This window comes from Coffea arabica, chromosome 2e (assembly GCF_036785885.1).
Source record: "Coffea arabica cultivar ET-39 chromosome 2e, Coffea Arabica ET-39 HiFi, whole genome shotgun sequence".
NCBI classification, from domain to species: domain Eukaryota; kingdom Viridiplantae; phylum Streptophyta; class Magnoliopsida; order Gentianales; family Rubiaceae; genus Coffea; species Coffea arabica.
The window spans coordinates 20490663-20513663 of NC_092313.1; the positions used below are offsets into that span (position 1 = coordinate 20490663).

At 33.7% G+C, this 23001-nt stretch overlaps 3 protein-coding genes and 1 long non-coding RNA gene across 4 annotated transcripts; 3 read left to right on the top strand and 1 right to left on the bottom strand.

Moving 5' to 3' along the window:
- The first annotated feature begins 537 nt into the window (after positions 1-537).
- LOC113728757 (uncharacterized) lies at positions 538-6197 on the top strand. Its single transcript, XM_027253120.1, has 9 exons — positions 538-3834; positions 3954-4103; positions 4187-4325; positions 4511-4622; positions 4728-4852; positions 4946-5024; positions 5118-5247; positions 5480-5758; positions 5853-6197. The coding sequence occupies exons 1-9, from the start codon at positions 538-540 to the stop codon at positions 6195-6197; spliced, it is 4656 nt and encodes a 1551-aa protein (XP_027108921.1).
- Positions 6198-13453: 7256 nt separating this feature from the next.
- On the top strand, positions 13454-14212 carry LOC113728758 (uncharacterized). Its single transcript, XM_027253121.1, has 2 exons — positions 13454-13708; positions 13808-14212. Exons 1-2 carry the CDS (start codon positions 13454-13456, stop codon positions 14210-14212), a joined length of 660 nt encoding a protein of 219 aa, XP_027108922.1.
- A 2918-nt stretch (positions 14213-17130) lies between these two features.
- Positions 17131-18100, bottom strand: LOC140036833 (uncharacterized). The gene is made up of 2 exons (XR_011840407.1): positions 17573-18100; positions 17131-17487 (listed from the first exon to the last, which is right to left on the bottom strand). It is a non-coding gene; the product is annotated as an uncharacterized lncRNA (long non-coding RNA).
- A 321-nt stretch (positions 18101-18421) lies between these two features.
- LOC113728759 (uncharacterized) lies at positions 18422-19685 on the top strand. The gene has a single exon (XM_027253122.2). It carries the CDS (start codon positions 18723-18725, stop codon positions 19683-19685), a length of 963 nt encoding a protein of 320 aa, XP_027108923.2. The 5' UTR covers positions 18422-18722.
- The last annotated feature ends 3316 nt before the right edge of the window (positions 19686-23001 follow it).

Genomic DNA, 23001 nt, shown 5'->3' on the forward strand with positions numbered 1-23001 from the left:
CAAAATTCAGAATCAGGTTATGCCAGACACATCCAAATTTATACAAAAGAAGGAAGGGATCACTTGGTGCAATATTATTATGGCTGTTACGATCCTCTGCAGTATCCACTATTATTTGCACTTGGTGAAACAAGCTGGCATCCTGGCATCAGAAGAGTGACCACAGAGAATCCAAAAAAGAGAAAAAGATGTATTCAGAAAACCAGAACTACTGCTGTTCTAACCAACTACAAATCTGCTGAAGAAATGATATCTGCTGAATAAGAAGGTAGTTCCAACCTCCAATGACTCATACATTAGTTATATGCAAATGACTTATACATTACTTACATACATTAGTTATCCATTACTTATACAATTAAACATGTGCACTGATTTATATGCAGAATATACTACTTTTATTGATTATATGGAGAACACAGATCACTTATATTTTGTCAATGTATTCACCTTCATCCAATTGAATCAATAACTTATAGCTTATGTATGTAACTTTCAGCTTGCAATGATCCTGAAAACAACAGTGAATCTGTGTCAATGCGAGAATATTATGCTTATAAATTGCAGATGAGAGACAAATATTGTCCAAATATACTCAACACTGGAAGATTACTTCAGCAGTATGTTGTTGATATGTACATAAAAATCGAAAGCCAGAGACTATATTACTATAAGAATAAACAAGAATTTATAAGAAGAGAGGAACTACAAGGCGTTATGGATAGCGTCATAGCAGGTCAATGCCAAGGTTCAAAGGTAGGCCAGCGAGTGGTGCTTCCAGCTTCATTTATAGGAGGCCCACGTTACATGAAAAGGAGATATGTTGATGCTATGGCTTTGGTACAGAAATTTGGTAAACCAGATTTATTCATTACGATCACTTGCAATCCTTCATGGCCAGAAATAAAGGATCATATGCTCAGAACAGATGAAGGACACAACAGACCAGATTTACTCACTCGAGTGTTTCATGCAAAGCTTGATATGTTGAAGCAAGAATTATTCAAAAAAGAGATATTTGGATCTGTTGCTGCTTACACCTATGTCATTGAATTCCAAAAGCGCGGTCTTCCTCATGCTCATTTCCTCATAATCTTGAAGCCATGTTCAAAGCTTTACTCTACAGATTCTTATGATCAAATCGTTAGTGCAGAGATTCCAGATGAGAGCAAAAATCAACATCTTTTCAACATGGTTCGTAGACATATGATTCATGGTCCTTGTGGCAAAAAAAATCCAAACAATGTCTGTATGCAAGGACAACATCAGAAAAAATGCAGAAACAATTATGCAAAGCCATTTTCTGATAAAACATTTCATGGGGATAATGCATACCCCACTTACCAAAGAAGGAACAATGGATACAAGATGATGGTTCGTGGACATGAAGTGGATAACAGATGGGTTGTTCCATACAACCCTTACATTCTTGCAAAATTCAACTGCCATATAAATGTTGAAATCTGCTCTACAGTGAAAGCTGTGAAGTACATATATAAGTATATCTACAAAGGTCATGACAAGATCCATTTTCGAGTGAATTCAGACAGCTCTAATGACTCAAATTCTGATGCTAATTTATCTACAGTTGATGAAATCAAAGACTACCAGTCAGCTAGGTGGGTATGTGCAGTCGAAGGTATATGGAGGATATACAGATTCTTGCTATCTGAAATGCATCCTTCTATTATTCACCTACAACTTCACCTAGAAAATTGTCAGCCATTGAACTTCAGAGGAGATCAAGACTTACGCGATGTAGTAAGAAACAGATTTGCTAAGACAACTATGTTAACAGAATTCTTTTACATGAATTCTACTGATCCTCTAGCTCAGAACCTCAAATGCACTTATAAAGAGTTCCCTGAACATTTTGTCTGGTATCCAGGAAGGAGAAAATGGGAGCCAAGAAAACAAAAAGATTCTATAGGCAGGATAGTGACAGCAAGTCCAATGGAAGGAGAACGATACTTTCTCAGACTACTCCTCACACATGTCAACAGTCCAACTTCATTTGATGATTTGAGAACAATAAATGGAGCTTATGTACACACTTTTCGTGAGGCAGCAATCTTGAGAGGTTACTTTGAGTCCGATAAGTCACAAGAACAATGTCTTGAAGAAGCAAGTTTGTATCACATGCCATATAGTTTGAGAAGATTATTTGCGACTTTGCTCGTTCATTTTCCTCCTTCAAATCCAAGATATCTTTGGGAGCAATTTGAGCAGCCATTATCTGAAGATATGAGCAACATTCCAGAAATATCAGTTGATCAGATTCGTTTGCAGGTACTATGTCAAATAAATGAGTTTCTCCAATCAATGGGAAAAGACATTAATCAATACGCTTTAGTTTCAAATACCCTGTATTTTGTTGCCTTGAACAAAAACACCCGTGATACAATAGCTGAAACAAGAATCTCTGTACCAGAGCATGACCTATTAGCAATTAAACAACTAAATGTTGATCAGAAAAAAGCTTTTGACATTATTATGAATGCAGTTTTTGTTCACAAGAAAGGGATCTTCTTCATTGATGGACCAGGTGGAACAGGAAAAACATTCCTCTATCGAGCACTACTAGCAGAAACCAGATCAAAAGGATACATAGCTCTTGCTACAGCATCCTGTGGAGTTGCGGCTTCCATTTTACCAGGTGGAAGAACAGCTCACTCAAGATTCGAGATACCAATTGCTGGAACACCAGATAAGCAATGCAGAGTTAGTAAACAAAGCTCATTAGCAAAACTCCTTCAATCTGCAATTCTTATAATCTGGGATGAAGCTCCAATGGCGCATAAGGCCTCAATTGAAAGTGTTGACAAACTTCTAAGAGATATAATGGACTCAAACGATTTGTTTGGATCAAAGGTCATTGTTCTTAGAGGCGATTTCCGTCAAGTCTTGCCAGTGGTAACAAAGGGATCAAAATTTGAATTTATTGATGCAAGCATAGTCAATTCGTACATATGGCCACAGCTACGTAGATTACATCTCACTGAAAACATGAGAGCAAGACATGATCCAGAGTTTACTCAATATCTACTTCGCATTGGAAATGGAATGGAGCCAGTTATCTTCAAGAATTCTATCCAGATACCTCCATCAATGCTGATAAGATATACAAATGAGGAACAATCACTGACTGCACTCATCAGGACAGTATTTCCAGATTTGAAAGCATTTTCTGACCAAAATCTCTCTGCAGTTAATCGTGCTATACTGACAACAAAAAATGACTTTGTTGATCAAATTAATGAGAGACTCATTGTACATTTAGAAGGACAACTCCAAGAATATATCAGTCGAGACAAGTGTATAGACAGCTCTGACCAGACAATCATGGAGGACTTGCTGAACAGTTTAACTCCAAATGGTTTTCCACCTCATAAGCTACTTCTTAAACCATATTGCCCTATCATGTTACTCAGAAACATTGATGCTCCTCAGGGATTATGCAACGGCACTAGACTGATATGCAAATCCTTGAGCTCCAATATCATACATGCGGTCATAACATGTTGTGAATTTGCTGGAAAAGAGGTCTTCATCCACAGAATATCTTTCAGAGTAGAGAACAGTTCAGACTCACCAGTACCATTTGAACGTATTCAATTTCCTATCCGGCCCTGTTTTGCTATGACAATAAACAAAGCTCAGGGACAAACGCTTGATTTTGTTGGCATATATTTGCGTGAACCAGTTTTTTCACATGGACAGCTATATGTAGCAATGTCAAGAGCAAAAAACAGTAGTTCTGTGAAAATTCTTATCAAACCATCCATATTTGATGATGAACAAGACTCGATTACTGAAAATATAGTATATACAGAAGTACTAGATCTAGCTTACCAGTAATTGCCCTAAGCATGTGCATACGAGTTATTTATCCATGTCCATAATCATATACCTCTTATAGTCTTCATTCTGTACTCATGTATTCTTATTACAAGTCACAGCAGGAAAGAAACATCATTCCATTCAGTGAGATAATCCCTGGAATACAAAACTGGACAGCTCTGGTTCAGGTTCTGGACAAGCAAAAGGCATTACTTTCAAAAGCCGGCAACCGATATCAGAAGCTGATATTAATTGATCAGCAGGTAATCGAAATTCTGAACTCCACTCTATATACTTTATTACTCAACCTTTATATTCAGATCAACACAACTATATTTGTTACCAGGGTACAACAGTTGAAGCAATGATTTATAAATCAGACATCGACTTCTTCAGAAACCATTTCCAACTCTACAAACGATACATTCTCTGCAATGCTAGAATTGAGTACACACCATCAGAATATCGCAGTCATCCAAATCAGTGTACATGGTACATAGATAATTCTACTGTTGTTCAAGCAAAAGATGAAGTCCAGCCACCTTAGATTCCAACTGTCTTCAGATTCTCGCCCTTTACAAAATTCCACCAGCACATAGATGATAATACAGATATAGGTAAGTCACAAAACCATGTCCTCAACTGCTAATATGCGTAGTCTTCATAACAGTTATAACTAAGCACATTCCAAAATCAGATATCTTAGGCATTGTCGCTGAAGTTCATCCTCGAATACAGAGAGCTACTACTGCTACCAGGGAAGTAGTGATTATAGACAAAAGGTATGTAAAACCATCCATTTATTCTATACCAACTCTATACCATCACAAATTGATCAAGATATCCTTTTCTAACAAATTGTCACTTATCAATAAAACACAATGCAGCATGATGCCAGTGATTCTGACTCTGTGGGGTGAGCATGAAACAGATGAAGGCCAAACGATTGCAAATATCATTGACACAATGCCGCTCATTGTTGCACTTCGAATTAAAGTATCATCATATCACAGTGAGTGCATAACAAATTTCTGATGCTTCGAATGTTTAGTGACTTAGTATGTATTCATAATACTATGTACCTTACAACACATAATTATTGCAGCACTGAATCTCTCAACAAAATTTGGATCAAGCATTCTGGTTAATCCTCCGATACAACAAACTGCTGATCTCAAACATTGGTACTACTTCTTCTCATAAGTAATCATTTGAAAATATTTTCTATCAAATATATTCTAAACGTTACAAATGAAACTTTTATCTTGACTCACAAGGGCTACTGAGACACAAGCAGAAATCAAGAAACTGATGGCAGAAAAAGCATACCACAACCGAGCTAAGCTTCTGCCACAACCAAGAGATGATGAGGTCACAACTATTCAAGATTTCCTTGCGTTTCCTACGGTAAATTGTACCCCTCAAGCTTTATCACCAAAAACATTTGAAAGATACACTTTGTTTTTTATGCCAGCTTCATCACTTGATTCCCTACTCTTGACCTCTTGTACCAATAACTCTTATTTTCATCCCTTTTTACTTCAGGATTTTTCATTTTCTTCTTAAACATGTTAAATATTCACATCTACATCTCAATTTCCTTATCAATGTAAGCTGAACAATAGTGACTTTAATACAGAAAAAAGCCTACTGGTTGCGTGGTACTCCAAGGTTACTAGACAAGAGCCAACGATTATGGTATAATGCTTGTCCACAATGCCACAAATCATTCAGAGGAAAGCCAGCGTGGAAAATTGTTTGCACTTCATGCAACAAACAAGTAAATATTACTGCAAGATGCCGATTAACTGTAGAACTTGCTGATTATTCTGGAGTTTTGACGCTTGATCTTTATGACAACGATGCTCTTCAGTTACTACCTTTCACCTTATTGGAGATGCAAGACTTAGAAAACAAGGTAACAAATCGGATTTTTATATGCATTCAGAATACTATGAGTAAAAACTAAGTGTACCATATCTGATCAAAATCTGTTTATATTACTTTGACAGCATGAACTGAACTATGAAGCCATTGAAGAGGCCATTAACAGCACTGTGATAACATGCTTTGTGAAGAAAATGATAAACACCCATGCATCCACCAGTACTGAGAAATACTCAGCCATTATCCTGCACAAAACATCCATGGCAGAGATTCTAGCACAAGTTTCTTCCACCATTGCTTGCTCAGAGTCAAGTACAGAAGCTGCAATCACCACTCCACAGACCAATGAAACTCCACTCGCTACTGCTCCAAAAGACACAAATGTGCACAGCAGTTTGCTATCAACTCTGAAAATCACAGAGAGCCCAACTAAAAAGCAACGTACCAAAGAATCTGAAAAGGAAGAATGAAACTGCCATATAATACTTTTTGTTAGCAAATATTTTTGGACATCTACTAGCATTCCACAACTTTTGATTCTTGAACTTTGGCTCCTCAGCTTTCTACCCCTAAACTTTTTGTTGCTGAACCTTTACTACTCTTTATCATTTGTATAGCTACTGAACTTTTGATGCACTTTTGCTTAAAGATAGTTAGCTGAGCTTTGTGGAACTGAAAACACCCGCTGTATTATGTATACTTATTGCAACTATTTTGCCTCCACTAGCTGTGTTTGAATTTTTTCTATGCTTGCAAATCCATTCCAATTTTACAATAGTTTATTCCTTTCACCTTCATTTGAAAAAAAACTAGAGCACAAACTACAATCAAACCGAGTATTAACAAACCATGAAACACAAAAACATTTCCACTACCTATGAACTTCATGCAACTAAACTTCCTCAACACAAAATCTAAACAGAAACTTTTACATATAATACAGTACATCACAACTGCAAACAATTCCACGATACAAATCATACAGATCAATGAAAACATACATAGCACTGCATTACAAATTTCTTCCACACGCATCAAAAGAGCCACTCATCGCACTTTGAACTGCTTTCCTCTGTTCTTCAACTTCTACTTCCATACGACGAGCAATGATTTGAAGAAATGGAAGCTGTCCAATATCCCCTAATGCACTTTCCAGCACACGAGCCTTCTCTGGATGTTGATAAAAAGATTTGAACAACTCATATATCTCATTCCTAAGTAAAATATTATTTGCTAAAAGCCGATCTGCACCACTTAACATCCCATTATCTCCACTATGCCCTGCCAAGTTTCCCAACACACCACTTATTGATACTCGATTGAGCATAACTTCAATATCTGGATGCAAATCACGTAACACTGCAATACGATTATGAGTATAATCCATCTTCAAGTCACAAAGAAGTACAAAAAAATCACTAATAAAGCATACAAAAACCTATAACAATACAGCAACTAAATAACCAAATCACAAAACTAACGCATTTATACACATCAACTACATCACAGAGCAAAAAGAAACAAATACAAAAAACAGAATGACACTATACACATGTGAACTAAACAACACTGACAAAAAGATATGTGCCACACAAAAAACTACTGTATTCACGTGAATTCTTTTACTCTGTCTCCAAACCAAAACAAAAAGAATCAGTGGTCAAAAACAGATGTCAACCTGTCCAACATCAATTTCCCTGATCATATTCTTTGTCCATCTATAATCAAACATACCACTCTGTTTAGTCTATCAACGTTTACCCGAAATATCCTACAACTATTCATTGTTGATTCATTTAAATATCCGATACATCGCACCAAACAATTAAAAATATCAAATAAATCTTCTTCATTTTATTATCCATTCAATCAACTTTTAAATTTTTAAACACCTCCATATATTTTATCTATCATTCATTAAACATTCGACTCTTGTCAAAAACTGCAGATTCAATTCGTATTCTGTTTCAAATTTCCTACAAATTTTCATTGAACAATAATTCACTCTACGCTGGTTCCAAATCTCATACATGCGATGGAACATATGAACATATCGCAGAAATATCCTTCATTTTATTATGGATTTAATCTATATATTTTATTCATGTTAATTGTATAAGTTATTATATAAGTTAATCTACATACATGATAATAGACCTAATCTACATATTTTATTCATGTTCATTAGCTCTAATACATCTAATAAAATTCTTTTAATTCATGTTAAAATTCCAAACAACTTCCCAAAAACTGCAGGCTACATTCGCATGAGTTATGACCAATCTAAAACCAACACATTCCAAATCTTAAATTTCCTCACAAATTTTCACTACATGCTATTGTACCACACTTCTACAAACAAAAACTTCAGTACTTCATAAAATACATACATATACATATGATGCTACTTTATGTAGCAAATACAAGATCATGATATTCTCCAAAAACTCACAAACACTTCTTACTAGCTAAACACCATACGCTAAAAACCATACGTCAAAAACCAACAATACACAAACCAAGAAACACATCTTCGCAAAGCCAAAACCTTCAATCAGTTTCGCCACCCAAGTCACTAGAAGATGGCGGACTGGGAAAGTAATATCTTTCTTCTAACACCTCCAACCTCATTCTACTAGCAATCAATCCCAAGATCGGATAGCCCCTTCCGACCCTAAACGCAGCCTCTAGAACCGACGCCCAATCATCATGCCTATAAAATTCCTTGAACAAATTACATATCTCATTTTTCAGCAAAACATTTGCCACCTGTGCTCGTGCAACAGGTTCAGCTGGACGATTCCGACACCCATTTCCTAAAGGATAAGCTGCTCCACAAACAACAGCCAGTTGATTCACCTCTTCATCCACCTCTGGATAATACAATTGAGCAGTCGGAAATCTCCCACTTGCACCCGCCATTTGCAAACGTTAACTATCTACAGACAAATACTAAACGTACACTTCTTACCAGTATCCCAGCTTCAAATATATAACCAAGAAACACCACTAGACACACGTGAATTTTCAGAACTGCCTACCGTCCTTCCACACAAGAAATTACACGTCTCATACTACCTACACATGCAAACAAATATCTACCATGCACACGTCAATACAGCATAGATTCTGCTAACTTCATAACAGTAATATACAGTAATATATATAAAAAAATATATATAATATGCATGTATATAACAGTAATATACACTGAAAAATGTATATATATATATAATATACATGTATATAACAGTAATATATACCAACAAACGTACACAATAATTATACATATATACATTACAGATATATATAAATATATATAGATATATACTAATTAATATAAATAATAATCATCCATACACAAGTATGGCACATATATACAATTATATATAGATATATATATAAATATATATACATATAATACTCATACGTATCACAATTGTACATATATACAAATATATATATAAATATATTTCCACCACTTATCCAATATATTTAACTCACAATATACAAATGATATTTCCACCGCTTAACCTGAAAAAAAACTTACGCAACATATTTAACTCACAACAAATAAAAACAAAAATCACATAGATTTTACTCTTGAACTTTCACAAAAAAGCAACAAATACTCTATTTAATTAAAATTCTAAAATTATCCATTCAAAGCATTTAACCACACGTGCACAAATTGAAAACCAAATTTTCCCACATTTATCACCTACTACCCAGCGCCCGCGCATTGCGCGGGATACCCACCTAGTATATATATATATATGCATGACACGTAATAGGAAAGGTTTTAGTGAAGGTCTCCTGGATGGCTTTCAAATCTCCCATAAAATTTTTTTGGATTTTTCATTTATTTTAATACATAAATTCAATTAAAAAGTTTAAAATAGTGATTTACAACTAATCTTATGACATTCAAATTTAAAATTTAAAGCTTTTTAATAAATCATTTGTAGTTTGTTTTTAGACTTTAATCCCTTTTTCCTTCCATAATTGAAGAAAATAAATTTGGATAATTTGATTAGGTCCATAGTAAAATCATTCACCCCATTACAACTTTATCACTTTAGCCCATTTTACTCCTTGATTAATATAGATTGATTTGTCAAATCTGAGGAATAATGTGATTAGTCCCATTTTTTAATCATTTACATAATAATATTTTTAGCACTTTCCTTCCAGGTATATACATTGATTTGTCAAACATTCCGATGACATATCCAATTAAGTTATTTTTTAGCTTTAAACTTATCCTATTAGACAATTATTCAAACCAATGAAATAAACACTTTGACATACAATGTCATCTAGATAATTTTTGATATACGCAAAACTCCATTTGGATAATTTTTCATATAACATGTATATCAAAAAGTGCACATAAAACAAAATTTGATATGAATTTTAAATTAATAAAAAAGGCATTTAGATTCATCAAAAATTTGAAAACAAATATTTGTTTAAACAATTATCTTGGGTGGTCGTCACAAAAATAATAGTATTTCACTAAAGTTATACCCAATTACTTTTTCTTAACAGCTATAATTTTAAATTTTTATTTGAAAAAAACACATGCAAAGTGAGGTAACGATAACTCAATAATAAAAGGAATAGAAGAATAGGAGTACAAGACTAGGAAGGGTAAAAGTGAGGTAACGAATTCTAAGTAATAAAAGGAGTATAAAGATAAGAGTATAGGGTTGGGGAGGTTAAAGTCAAGGGAACCATAGTTGTGGATTGGGATGAAACTATCAAAATGGGTGATTTATGTGGGTTAAAGGTATATAGTTTTACATAGTTTTGGTTATCTTACCCATTTACGATTCATTACAAAATTTTATGTGTTTTTTCTCCCATATTTTTTGAGCAACAAAATAAGATATCATTGTAATCAACAAAAATAAAAATACATTATAATAATAAATAAATTTTTACCCAAAAAAATTACATAGAAGAACCAATAATTGTGAGTTTCAAATTTTGCACACTAGAAGAATCTCAAAATAATTTAAATGTGAATGCAAAAAATAAATTAACACTCAATGAGTTAATTAAAACTTTGATGGAATGGAAGGAGGAAATAGGATAAAATTTAACAAAAATTAAAAAATAGGAAAAGAACATTAAATATATCTTTGCAAAAAGTAGAAATCAATTATTGTATTGGTAGCGATTTAAATTTACTTACTAATGAATTTGAATTCATGACTAATTTAATTAGTACTAAACAAATAGTCACAATCTTTCCATTTAAAAGCTAATAATTAATGAGTTCAATTGGGTTACCTATTTGAAACTAATTAAATTGCATACTCATACTCATTTGTTGAAGAACGAGTTGAAAAATTGGTCACTATTTATAACTATAAATGGGTGGAAAGAGTAATAAAATAGGAGATAAATAGGTTGTGAAATTGGATAAGAGATTGCTCAATTTGATAGAATTAAAGTAGGATAAAGGGAATGTAGAGTTTGTGAGAATGAGGAGTTGGAGGGATATGGGAAGTTGGGTTTGGAAGGTGAATAAGAGGGTAATGAGAAGTAGGAGAATGTTGAAGGGAAGTAATGTAAAAACAAAACATGGAAAGAAGGGGTAACAATGTTGTAGTTGATGTGCTTTTAGTATTTCTTTAGGTATTTTTATGGTCTTTGCTAATATTTTTGTAATATACTTTAAGCTTTTAGATAAGTTATATAAATATAATATAAATTAGATACTAAAATAGCATTCTTTTAATTTTTTAACCTTTTTTCATGTAACTAATATAAATAATTCATTTGCTATTATTATTATATTAAACGTAAATCCGTGCATAGCATAGATTACAATACTAGTTTACATTGTATCCACATGTGTATACAATATCAATTTATAAAAGATAAATTCCAAAATAGAATATAGTAAATAAATTAAAGATCTTTTATTGGATGGCTTCTCCAAAATCTGACATTTGAATTACAGCCATTCATATTTATTATTCTGTTACTTTTTAGTTTATTTTTTAAGTCTAGCACTAAAACCTCAAACTAATAACCAATAACACAAATTAATAATATCTAATTACTAGCTACATCACAAAAATCCTCTCCAAAAATGATATTCTTGTTATCTCTTATGTGTAATTTACTCCTTATTAATAATAATTTGCAAGTTATATTTATCTCTCATACCTTGCATGTATATAAAACTACATTAGTAATAAAGAATAGCTCATGTCAAAAATCACTTGAAAAATTTAGGAAAATATATTTGCACTCTATTTTTTATTATTTGTATTTCCACGATCATTCTAATAACTAGACTGTGTGATACTCCCTCTATCCCGCAAAGTCTATTGCACTTCGGAAACAATGCTTTTTATGCACAATAACATCCAATTATCTGTAAACTTGTTTGTTTCAAGTTTGCCCTTTACATTCCACTAACTCGTCCAAGAAACAAATGGGTCCAAATGGGACCCATTGAAAGCACTCCTTTGTTTCAGCCATAAAAAATTCATTTGCTTTTCAAAATCTTCTTCATCCAAGAAACAAATAGGTCAAAGTGGGACCCACCAAAAAGCAATCCTTTGTTTTAGCCACAAAAAACCAGTTTCCTTATCAAAATTTTTTTCTAGCAGACATTCCAATGGGATCACCATCTACTACTAAAATCTTCTCTAATTCTCTGTAGTTAGCCATTCTTCAATTGCTGCAAATCAAGCTACGATAATTTCTCTAGAATAACTACAAATTCCATTTTCTCATTCTCCATATTCACTTGAAAGTTTTCACCTTTGATTATAATTTTGGTGCTCCAGTTCGAGAGAGAAGCATTGGAAGGATACAAAGTAGATTTCTAATCCAGAGTTGATAAAAAATGAGATTGAAAGGTTAGTTAATTGTCTTTTATTCTTTCTTTTTAATGGGTTTTTTTTTCTATTTTCTCATGTAAGAAAGGTTGGATCTTTTAAACGTTTTTAATGTTTAATTATTGATTATTTTGTCTATAATTTCTTAAAGAATTGCTGCCAAATTATTTACTGAAAATTTGGGTTTTGGCAGATTGCTCAAAAAAAAAAAAAAGTCTTGAAATGTCTATTTTAAATTATTTAACGGGATTATACAACTAACTTGTACATCTATATATGCAGTTCATTTTTTTTTTTTTTACACTCTATTTCAGAGGTGACTTTTAAAAGAAATATAGATACTTTTAATGATATTGAAACTAATAATTCTACGAAGAGATTAACTAATCAAGAAAGGCAATGATTTCTGAAGCTTTATTATAGGTAAGTAATGCCAGTAAATTGAAAAGGGGAACGATCAGGAACGTTGCAAACCTATTTAAAACAAGTGTTAGGACAGTCCAGAGAATTTTGAAGTTAGCAGCAATTACTTCTACATATGGAGGGGTTGACGATACACTCAGATTTCCTAAAAGATGCGGAAGAAAATGAGTGGAGATTGATTTTACTTTCATCATGGCAATTCCTCTTCGGCGCCGGACAAACATCTAGTCACTTTCAAGTGAAACGAAAGTGCCTAAATCAACAAGTGAAATGAAAGTGCCTAAATCAACCCTTCACCGATGAATTAAAGAAGATGTTATAAGGTCACACTCAAATACACTCAACCCACAATTGACAAATCATAATAACAAGTAAGGTTTAACTTTTGCTTGTCAATGTTTGAACCAAAAAGTCTCAACACTAATTCAATGTTTATAAGTATGTTCAATGTTGTGCATATTGATGAAAAGTGGTTTTACATGACTAAAGAATGTGAAAAGTATTATCTTTATCATCAAGGAGAACAACCTCTTAGGACATGTAAGAGCAAAAAATTCATTGTGAAAGTTATGTTCCTAGCTGCTATTGCTCGAACACGTTTTGATTGCTCTGGTAACCCAACATTTGATGAAAAAAGTGGGATTTTCCCTTTTGTATTTAAAGAACTTGCAAAAATGAGTAGTAAAAATCATATGGTAAGTACATTAGAGACTAAGTCAATATTGTCAGTGATTAAGGAAGTGTATAGGAGGTGTTTAATTCAATAGGTTTTGCCTGCAATACATGCTAAATAGCCACGGGATGGTGGTAGTGTTACTGAAATTTTGATCCAACAAGATAATGGAAAACCACATATTGATCCTACTGATCCTAAATTTATTGAAACTGCTTCTAGGGATGGATTTGATATTCACTTGTCATTTCAGCCTCCTAACAGTCCGGACATGAATATTCTTGACTTAGGATATTTTAGAGCTATACAGTGCTTACAACATCAAGAAGCACCCGTGTCAATTGATGAGCTAATTCTTGCTGTGAAAAAGTCATTTGATCAATTATCAAGTGAAAGTCTGAACAATGTTTTCTTAACATTGCAATCTTGTATGGTAGAGGTGATGAAAAATCTTGGGGGACATAATTATAAAGTGCTACACATTGGGAAGCACCATTTAATGAAAGAAGGTTGTCTTCCACTATAAATAGAATGTGAAAAAGAACTTTGAATCAAGTTCTAAGTCATATGCAAGTATGATTATCTTTACTGGACAGGTCAGATTTTATGAAATTTTTTTGTTTTTTAAGATTTTTAATCTCCAACTTCTTGTATGTATGATTGTTTAAACTAACTAGTGTTTTTTATTTTCATATTTGTAAGTACTTAAACTGTACTAACCATGTTTTTTGAACAAAATGGTATGGTTGTTCTAATGTGCAAAATGTACATGTACTTAATGTTCATTTGTTTAGCTATTTATATTCACTTTGCTCTGGAGCATCTTTATTTGTTGTTTTTCACTAAGTTATGTCAAATCTCATCTTTTGGAAGATGGTTGAAGTTAAGCAATCCAAGCCTTTTGATTTTGTGGTGCAAGCTTTTGATTGGGCAAAGAATATGGAAGCACTTTTTATGTACTAGTGGTTTTTGGATTGACTGCTTTTATCTCAGTTTACACGATTTTAGAATAGCTTTGTAAAGTTAGCTTGATGTTAGTAGTACTAGTATGAATTATGTACAAAAGGAAAAATGTGCAATGCTAAGTGAAGCTGTGTACATATATAGACAGTAGAGTACTACTTTTGTTGTTGTTTTTAAAACTGTCAATAGCCTTATTCTATAAGGTGGAAATATTGCATATTGGTTTGCATTCTTTTGCTCTTTGACTGGTAGAATATCTGTTTTTACATTTTTGCATTTTAAAATATTAAAGAAAAGTGTGAGAAATCAACACTTTCATAGACTCCATTTAAATTAAATTTGGTAGCTTGTGTAGTTATTTTTTTCTCGAAATAGAATAACATGCCTTATTATTTTGCTCGTTTAGTTTTTGGATCAATTTAAAATTATTCACCTATTTTTACACTATTTATTGCTTTCAATATGGATTTATTTTGTGACAGTTGATAATTCTTAACAAATTAGTGCATATGAAAATAATTTAAAAATTGAAAGTTTTCAAAAGAAAATCACTAATTAAGTTATCTCGATATTCTATTTACCGAAAAAAATCGAAATTATTCTCTTCATAACAAAACCGGTCTTCAATTGGAGTTTGAAAGAGTCATATTGACATTCTTGGTGATGAATTTGGCTGGAGTCGGAACTCAAACATCGTACAGGTTGGGACATTTGGATGATCTTTGGGATCATACATCAATTTGTGACCAATTAGCACATGCATGATCACATCATTAGTGGAGGGCAGAAATGGGACTTAACCGGTTAAAATAGTTTGAAATGTTAAACATGATAAACATTTTGGAATAGTTCAAAAAAGAAAATATGATACTTTTAATGGGACGAAGGGAATATCATTCTAATCATATAGTTTTTATTTGAGAAAATCGTTCAGGAGGTTTTTCGCATTTTATAAAATGACTTTTTTCATCATTCATTTTGAAAATTGTACTTTACGTCCCTTACAAATTCACATTAATCAAATTTGATCCATATCTAGATTTTCGACTAGTTTTTGATCGAAATTCATCACTTTGCAAGGGATCATTTTTGAAGAACAAAATTATCAAATCAAAATTTACATAATCCAATCCATAGTCCATTTCATAAATGAATTTTTTGTCTCTCATATTTCACAAAATGAATTTTTTCATCCATCATATTTTACAAAATAAATTTTTTCATTCCTTATTAATCATGTGTACGAATAATTTTTTAAAATTTATGTATATATCTATTTGATTTTAACTAAATAATATGAATAATATGTAATATATCTTTATTTGATTTCGTCTGAACGTACTGTTCAGATGAAATTAAAATAGATATATATTAAAATAGATATATATAGGAGTGTAAAAAATTTTGCCTCACCTTTGAGGGTTGCAGCTTTGTATGCTAATTAAGGGCTCCAGCCCTACTTCGCCAAAGATCTACAAGCCAGGATTCTAGAGAAAGAGATGCTATTAAGGATACTTTAACAGAACCTTAGGACTTCTCTTGAGTTGGGCATCCCTGACTCCATTCCTGACTAAAGAAGGGAATGCGGTGAATCACCAGTTTGGATCGAAGAATAGGCACCCGCGAAGCCCGCTCCGTGTGAGTCTTTGCTATTTTTCTCCTTGTAGTCTTTATGTGAGTGAGTTTAGGATTAGTTTTTCACTCATGTTAATTTTCTTTTACTGGAAAATTAAAAATAAAAAAGACATTTAATCATAAATATTATCAAGTGTTTATATTAAATTAAGTTTGGACAGAAAAAATAAAGAAGGAAAAAGTATGACAAAAAAAAAGTAAGTGATTGATACTTTTAAATTTTAAGATATTCAAAAGGCAAAAAATCAACTGTTGGTCTTAAAGGTGATGAGTAAAAATTTCAGATTTAAACTACAATTTGTTCGCATGACTATAGAATTTGAATTATGACCGATTAATTAGATTGTTTTATCACACAACTCAATAAATGAATTATTACCAAAATAGAAAAGATTACAAATATTGAATAGATTCACATGGTGAAATCAAATATATATATATATGGGTATAAAAGAAAATTGTTAGATTTAAATCTATGTATATATCTATTGAATACATATGCACAATTATAATTAGTCTGTTTAGATAAAATCAAATGGAGATATATTATATATTATTCGTACTGTTCAGATGAAATTCAATAGATATATATATGAATTTTTAAAAAAACTATTCGTATATATGGTCAATGAGGGACGAAAAAATTTATTTTGTAAAATGAAAGGGACTATAGATGGATTATGTAAATTTTGAATTGATAATTTTACCCCTATAAAATGATCACATGCAAGACACGTGATGAATTCCGACAAAAACTAGTCGAAAACTTAGGTAAGGATCAAATTTGACCAATGTGAATTTGTAAGGGATTTAAAATTGAGCAAATTATCCGGTTGGCCATTAAACTTTTGCGATCGTCAAGTTTTGGTCACTCAACTTTTAAAGGTTTGATTTTGGCCACTAAATTGTATAAAGGTAAGATGTGAGGCCATTCTGTTACATTTAACCGTTAAGTTCTTTGATCTGTCCGTTAGTGCAATTTCCAAGACAAAAGGTAGGGTCTTTTAAGGAAATTCAAAAGATTTGAGAAATGGGAAAGTTGATTTGCTACCCGACGGCGTCGTCACCGGTGATCCCATGGAGACACCCAACTTCAACTCCAACGGTGGATCTCTTTTATCGAAGTTCTTGCAAAATAAGTCTTTTTCTCTTCTTAGTCCCGATCGAAGAAGTATTTACTAATCTATTTGTGGGTCCTAATCTCTGTCAGATCAAACAAAGACTTTAATCTTGGTTGCTAAAAGCCATAAAAGGGTTGGCTTTACGCCAACAAGGGAAAACAAAAGACCTGCTATGGAGAGACCCAACTTCAACTCCAACGGTGGATCTCGTTGACCAGTCAGCGGCCAGTGCCGCCAACAACAATGACGTCGTGGGATGACGTTTCAGGATTAGAGGAGTAGCAGAAAAGGCACCTGACGAGGCTGCAGGCAAAAGGGGTTTTGTGGAAGCATCTAGAGGATCAGAACACGTTGGTCGTCTTCAGGTTAAGTCACGACGGAGAGGTGGAAGCCGACGAAAATTATCTGTTTACAGCGTCGAGGAAGGCCATGGAGTCAGTTTTAAAGATGAAGGAGTTGAGGCGGAGGACGGTGAGGAGGTTCTTGGAGGATCTTGGATCCGCGAGTAATGAGGTTAGGAAAATGATTGAATCGGCAATTAAGCATATGTACTCGCCGGATCTGAAGTCGGGTTGGGGGATCCATGTGGTTCAGGATCCATTGAATACTATTTTGAACTTCCAAAAGAGACCCTGTCTTTTATCTTGGAAATCGCGCTAACGGACAGATTAAAGAATTTAACGGCTAAATGTAACAGAATGGCCTCGCGTTTTACCTTTTTACAGTTTAGTGGCCAAAATCAGACCTTTAAATGTTGAGTGACCAAAACTCGACGATCGTAAAAGTTTAATGGCCAACCGGATAATTTGCTCTTTAAAATTACACTTTTAAAAGTGAGAGACAAAAAAAATTAGGGAAAATCGCCAATTTAGTCCTCAAACTATTTTACTAAAGCCGATTTGGTCCCTAAAAGTTTTATCGCACCAATTAAGTTCCTTAACTAAAATGCTTGTGCCAATTGAGGACTTATACGGCGTCGCCACCCAAAACTCATGTATCTGTACAGAAAACAACGGCCAGGCAGGGGCCTTTTTGGAAGTTCTCATCCTAATTTCTACGGAAAGCAAGACAGAGCCCATTTTGCATCCGAATTGGGGGAAACCGTGAAATTAGGGGTTTTCCAAGACAGAAACCCATTTTGCATGCAAATAGCGGAAGAAATTGGGGGTTTGCCCCTATTTGCTTGTAGAAATCTTGAAATTATTTGAAAACCGCGAAGTCTCATTTGCATTTTTCAAGTTCTGTGATGCTTCGGAATTCATAGTCCAGTCGTGTTGTATTGTCGCACATGTCTTGGCTGCTGAGGGGTTGAGGTTGATGGCACAGGATGTTCTCTCTTCTGTAATTAGTAGAATTGGTGAATGTAGGAGTAATGAGTTGGTAGAGTTTATGTGGAGAGAGCATAGCAAGTATGAGTCAGATTTCTCGGTTCTTGATTCTTTGATGAGGGCGTTTGTGAATACAGATATGGGTTCCCAAGCATTGAAAATCTGGGATAGAATGAGGGAGGTCAGAATTAGACCAAGTTTATCAGCTGTTAGCATTTTCTTTGCGCTGCTAATTAGAGTTGGTGATTATGGTAGTGTATGGAAGTTATTTAGAGATATGATCCAAAGGGGACCTTGCCCAAATATTTTTGTGTATAATGTGATGATTCTTGGCTTTTGTAGAAAAGGGTGTGTTAGAACAGGAGAAAGCTTGTTGTTTTTGATGAGGAAGTATGGTTGTGAACCTGATGTTATTGCACATAATTTGCTAATAAGTGCATATTGTGTGAGAGGCTGGACATCTCATTCTCTGAATTGGGCGCATTTTATGGCGGAAAGCGGTTGTGAACCAAGCACTGCCACATTTGTTACAATTATTAATGCACTCTGCAAGGAGGGCAACATTGTAGAAGCAAGGAAAATATTTGAAGAAATGCAAGAAATGGGTGTTTCACCAGGCACTGTGACATACAATGCTTTGATGGATGGCCATGTAAAGGCAAGAGAAATTGGTGAGGCTAATATGCTCTATGAGGAAATGCGGACTATGAGAGTTGCTCCTGATGGTATAACTTTTAACATTTTGGTTGCAGGAAACTACAAATATGGGAGGGAAGATGACAGGTTCTTAAGGGAATTATCTATGATGGCTTTGATTCCTGATTGTTCAATATCTGACATGTCCATTTCAGGATTGTGTTGGGCAGGAAGGTTAGATGAGGCTTTGTGTGAGAACCCCAAAAATATATATAAGCCTATGCATATTTCATTTGCATTCTTAATCCTTAAATAAATTTTAGCATTAAATCTAATTGTTTTTAAATAAGTGCGTAGAAATAAATTTTATGTGCATTATAGATTTTTAATAAAATTTATTATTATTTGATCTTAAAAAAGTGTGCAAAAATAATTTATTATAGATTACAAATAATTCAATTGTGCAAAACATTTGATTATTTGAATTTTTGCCAAGCTAAATTAATAATTCTCGACGTTGAGTGTGCCATTGTTTTTATTTAATTCCTTGAGTTCAATAAGTTAATTTTAAGTATTAATAACGATAGGTGTTAAAGCGAAATTAGAATCAAGGCGAGTCGTTTTAAGTCAAAGCTCTTAATAATTATTTTAGGACGCTGAATTTCGATAACTTAATTTTGCGAGACTAGGACACTAGTAGGCTATTGAATTTCATTTAAGGTAAAATTTTGGAATTAGTTTAGGACGAGGGACCTAAGTGAAAGGTTGCACAAGTTGCTAAAAGACTAAAACAGCCTTCCTCCATTTCAAATCTACCATGCAGCCATGGAAATTACAAACAACTCCAAATCCTGCCGGTTTCACTTCCAATTTCATTCCAGCATTCCTATTGGATATGGCCGACCAACTCCACTCAAAGCCTCACCTTATATACCTTACATTACCACACACCACTATATCATTCACACTACACCACAATATCACAACTTCAATTTACTTTCTGCCGTGAGAGTGAGAGAGCAGCTACATAGGAATTAACGACGGGAGAGAGAGTGAGCCGAGCTTCCTGTTTCTTTTCTTTTCTGTCCGTAAACCAGAGAGGGAAGAGAGGGACTTGTGATTCGGTCTGTCTTCCATCTGTGAGCTGGTGCAGAGCTTGAGACCAGAGTTCCTTCATCCAGCCGCAAGCCAGAGCAAGGGAGAGAGGAAGAGAGAACTAGCGGTCTGCATTTTTTTCTGGACAGCCGAGAGAGAGAATTGTTGCAGCTGCTAGCTGTGTGTTTTAGGCTTCAGGCTAAGGTAAATTCTGGACTTAGATAAATTGTTTACGGGTTGATGAAGCTGTCTATACGCATGCATGTGGGTTTGTGAGGTTAGATGAGGAATTGAGACTTAAGAAATCTGGTTTGGAAAGAATTGAAGTTGTCGTGAGCTTTAATCAGAAATGCAGATGTAATCCTGTTTAGTCATAGTAATCTGAGCTTGTTTTGGTGCCTAATCAACTAATCACTAGCTGATTAAATTGTTTAAAGCTTTGCACGTTGACCTTAGACCATCGGATGCTGAATTCAGAAAAACAGAAATCTGATATGCGTAAGAATTAAAGCTGTCGAAAGTTTGAGCTGGAAATTTGATACTTTAATTAGCTAATCTGTAATAATCCGAGCTTAGAAATGTGTTTAACTAACTGAAAACAAGATGTTTAAACCATGCATGAAGCTAATTAGCCGGATTACGCTAGAAGGAAAAAAATGAAACACGACTCTGCTTCATGCAAGAACATCCGAGAATGGTTGAACCAAATTATGGAATTGTGAATGATAGTAGTGTTGTCCGAACTTGATTTAAACCAGAGCTGATAGTAATTCCACTAATTAGTCATGCATGTTGGTTTTGAGTACCTAATACAAGGTTTTAGCTGAAGAAAATCCAGATTTGCGTCTAACTTAGCTGCTGGAAATTTTCTGGAATAGCCGAGAGACTTCATGTTTGTTTGCATTTGTAATTGCTGTCAAATGGAAAATCTTGTTATGAATTGCATATAGATTGTTAGCTTTAAGTATTAAGTGAAGCTTAATGGAAGAAAATCTGAGGAAAAGTTGAATTGTGGATTGAAACCGAGGGAAATTTTCTGCTGCAAAATATTCCAGCTTGGTCGAGAGAAGGAAGTGAGCATTTAATTAGTTTTGTTTTCAAATTTCAATTCAGATTTTCGTATTGGATGTTTAAGATTTGCTTGAGGCTTGCTAATCACCTTTTGCATGTTGAGCTGAGGTAAGAATTGAAGAAAACTAGGAACAAAAGCTATATAAATAAACTATCAATTGCTGGAAAATTTTATCTTAGCTGATGACAGATTTATGAGGACTTTTTGGTGGAATAATTTATTGGAATTAAGCGTTATTTGCTTTGGTATATGCTGGTATGAATGTCATACTTAAATGTATGATGGTTTGAATAAGAGTCTTATGGTTTTAAAAGAGAAAAAGGAGTTTTTCACAAGTGAAAAATGAGTTTCCAGATTTTCGGATTTCTCTGACCAGTCTCAGTAAAATGCTTATATCTTGGTGTAGGATTTAATCTTGGTGTAGGAAAATCCGATTGAGGTGCCGTCAGTGGCATTTGAAACTAGAGTCATGGGCCTTTGTTTTGTAGAAATTTCATATTTTTCCTCCATGTGTACTGCTGTCCGTGATTCCTCAAAGTAGGCTGTCCTGTTTGAATGTCCTGTTTCCTCAGGAAACTGAATTCTTGACTTGGATCGAATATTTGGCCTATTTGTGATTTGAATCTCTGAAAAGTGTCTTCTGGGATGTGATAGTATTAAAAATCTATTCTACAACAGTATAATTTTCATAATTGTTTGATTTGTGGAACATGAACTAAAGCAATTTTTGAAGGAAAATATTTTCCAGCATGACCGAACTGGTTGGGACTTTTGGTGAGTTTATTTGCTGGATTTGTGTATTATTTACTTTAGCTTGGTTTGGACAGATTATAATCTATATGTATAGTGATTCTAGCAAGTAAAAGTGGAAAGTTTAATGGATATTTTAGATTCTTGGAATCACTTGGATCTCAAGTTGGTTGTAGTTTTTGTTCTTGTTTTGAATGAATTGGTATTTGAAAGTGTGTATTGGTTGTCAAGAGCTAATGATTGATGAAGCTCTTGACCATTGGAGTAGTTTTGCAATAATTTAATTTTTGGTGAAGTTGTTCAAGAGGTTGGTTGAAGTGTATTTGGAAGGTCCATGGGGTATGATTAGGATTGCTTTAGTACCTTGGACTTCCTTTGTTGAATTTTAATTATACTGGATTTGTTGAAATCTAGGGCTAATGATTGACGAAACCCTAGTGAAATTGATATTTGGTTTGTAATGTTTCTATCTTGGTGACTTGGGAATCCATTGTGCAAATGAGCTGAATTTGTGAAGACCGTTTTGATTATTCTTGATCTTGAATATTTTCAAAATCAAATTTTGTGGAAATAGTCTGCCTTAATATCAAGTGATAGAATTGAGTTTAGTATATTATTAAAACTTAGTTATTTGGACTTTTAAAACCTTGCCGACTAGTTAATTCTTTTATTTTGCTTAAGCTAGTTTATTATCTTTAGGGAGTAATCGTATTTA

What these genes read in the sequence shown, in the direction of transcription:
- LOC113728757 (XM_027253120.1), top strand. Translation starts at nt 538, where the DNA reads ATGCGAGAATATTATGCTTATAAATTGCAGATGAGAGACAAATATTGT. An exon ending in AAAATATAGTATATACAGAA is followed by an intron (nt 3,835 to 3,953) that starts GTACTAGATCTA and finishes TCTTATTACAAG; the next exon opens with TCACAGCAGGAAAGAAACAT. An exon ending in TCGCAGTCATCCAAATCAGT is followed by an intron (nt 4,326 to 4,510) that starts GTACATGGTACA and finishes TCTTCATAACAG; the next exon opens with TTATAACTAAGCACATTCCA.
- LOC113728758 (XM_027253121.1), top strand. Translation starts at nt 13,454, where the DNA reads ATGTTCAATGTTGTGCATATTGATGAAAAGTGGTTTTACATGACTAAA. An exon ending in TGAGTAGTAAAAATCATATG is followed by an intron (nt 13,709 to 13,807) that starts GTAAGTACATTA and finishes CATGCTAAATAG; the next exon opens with CCACGGGATGGTGGTAGTGT.
- LOC113728759 (XM_027253122.2), top strand. Translation starts at nt 18,723, where the DNA reads ATGGCACAGGATGTTCTCTCTTCTGTAATTAGTAGAATTGGTGAATGT.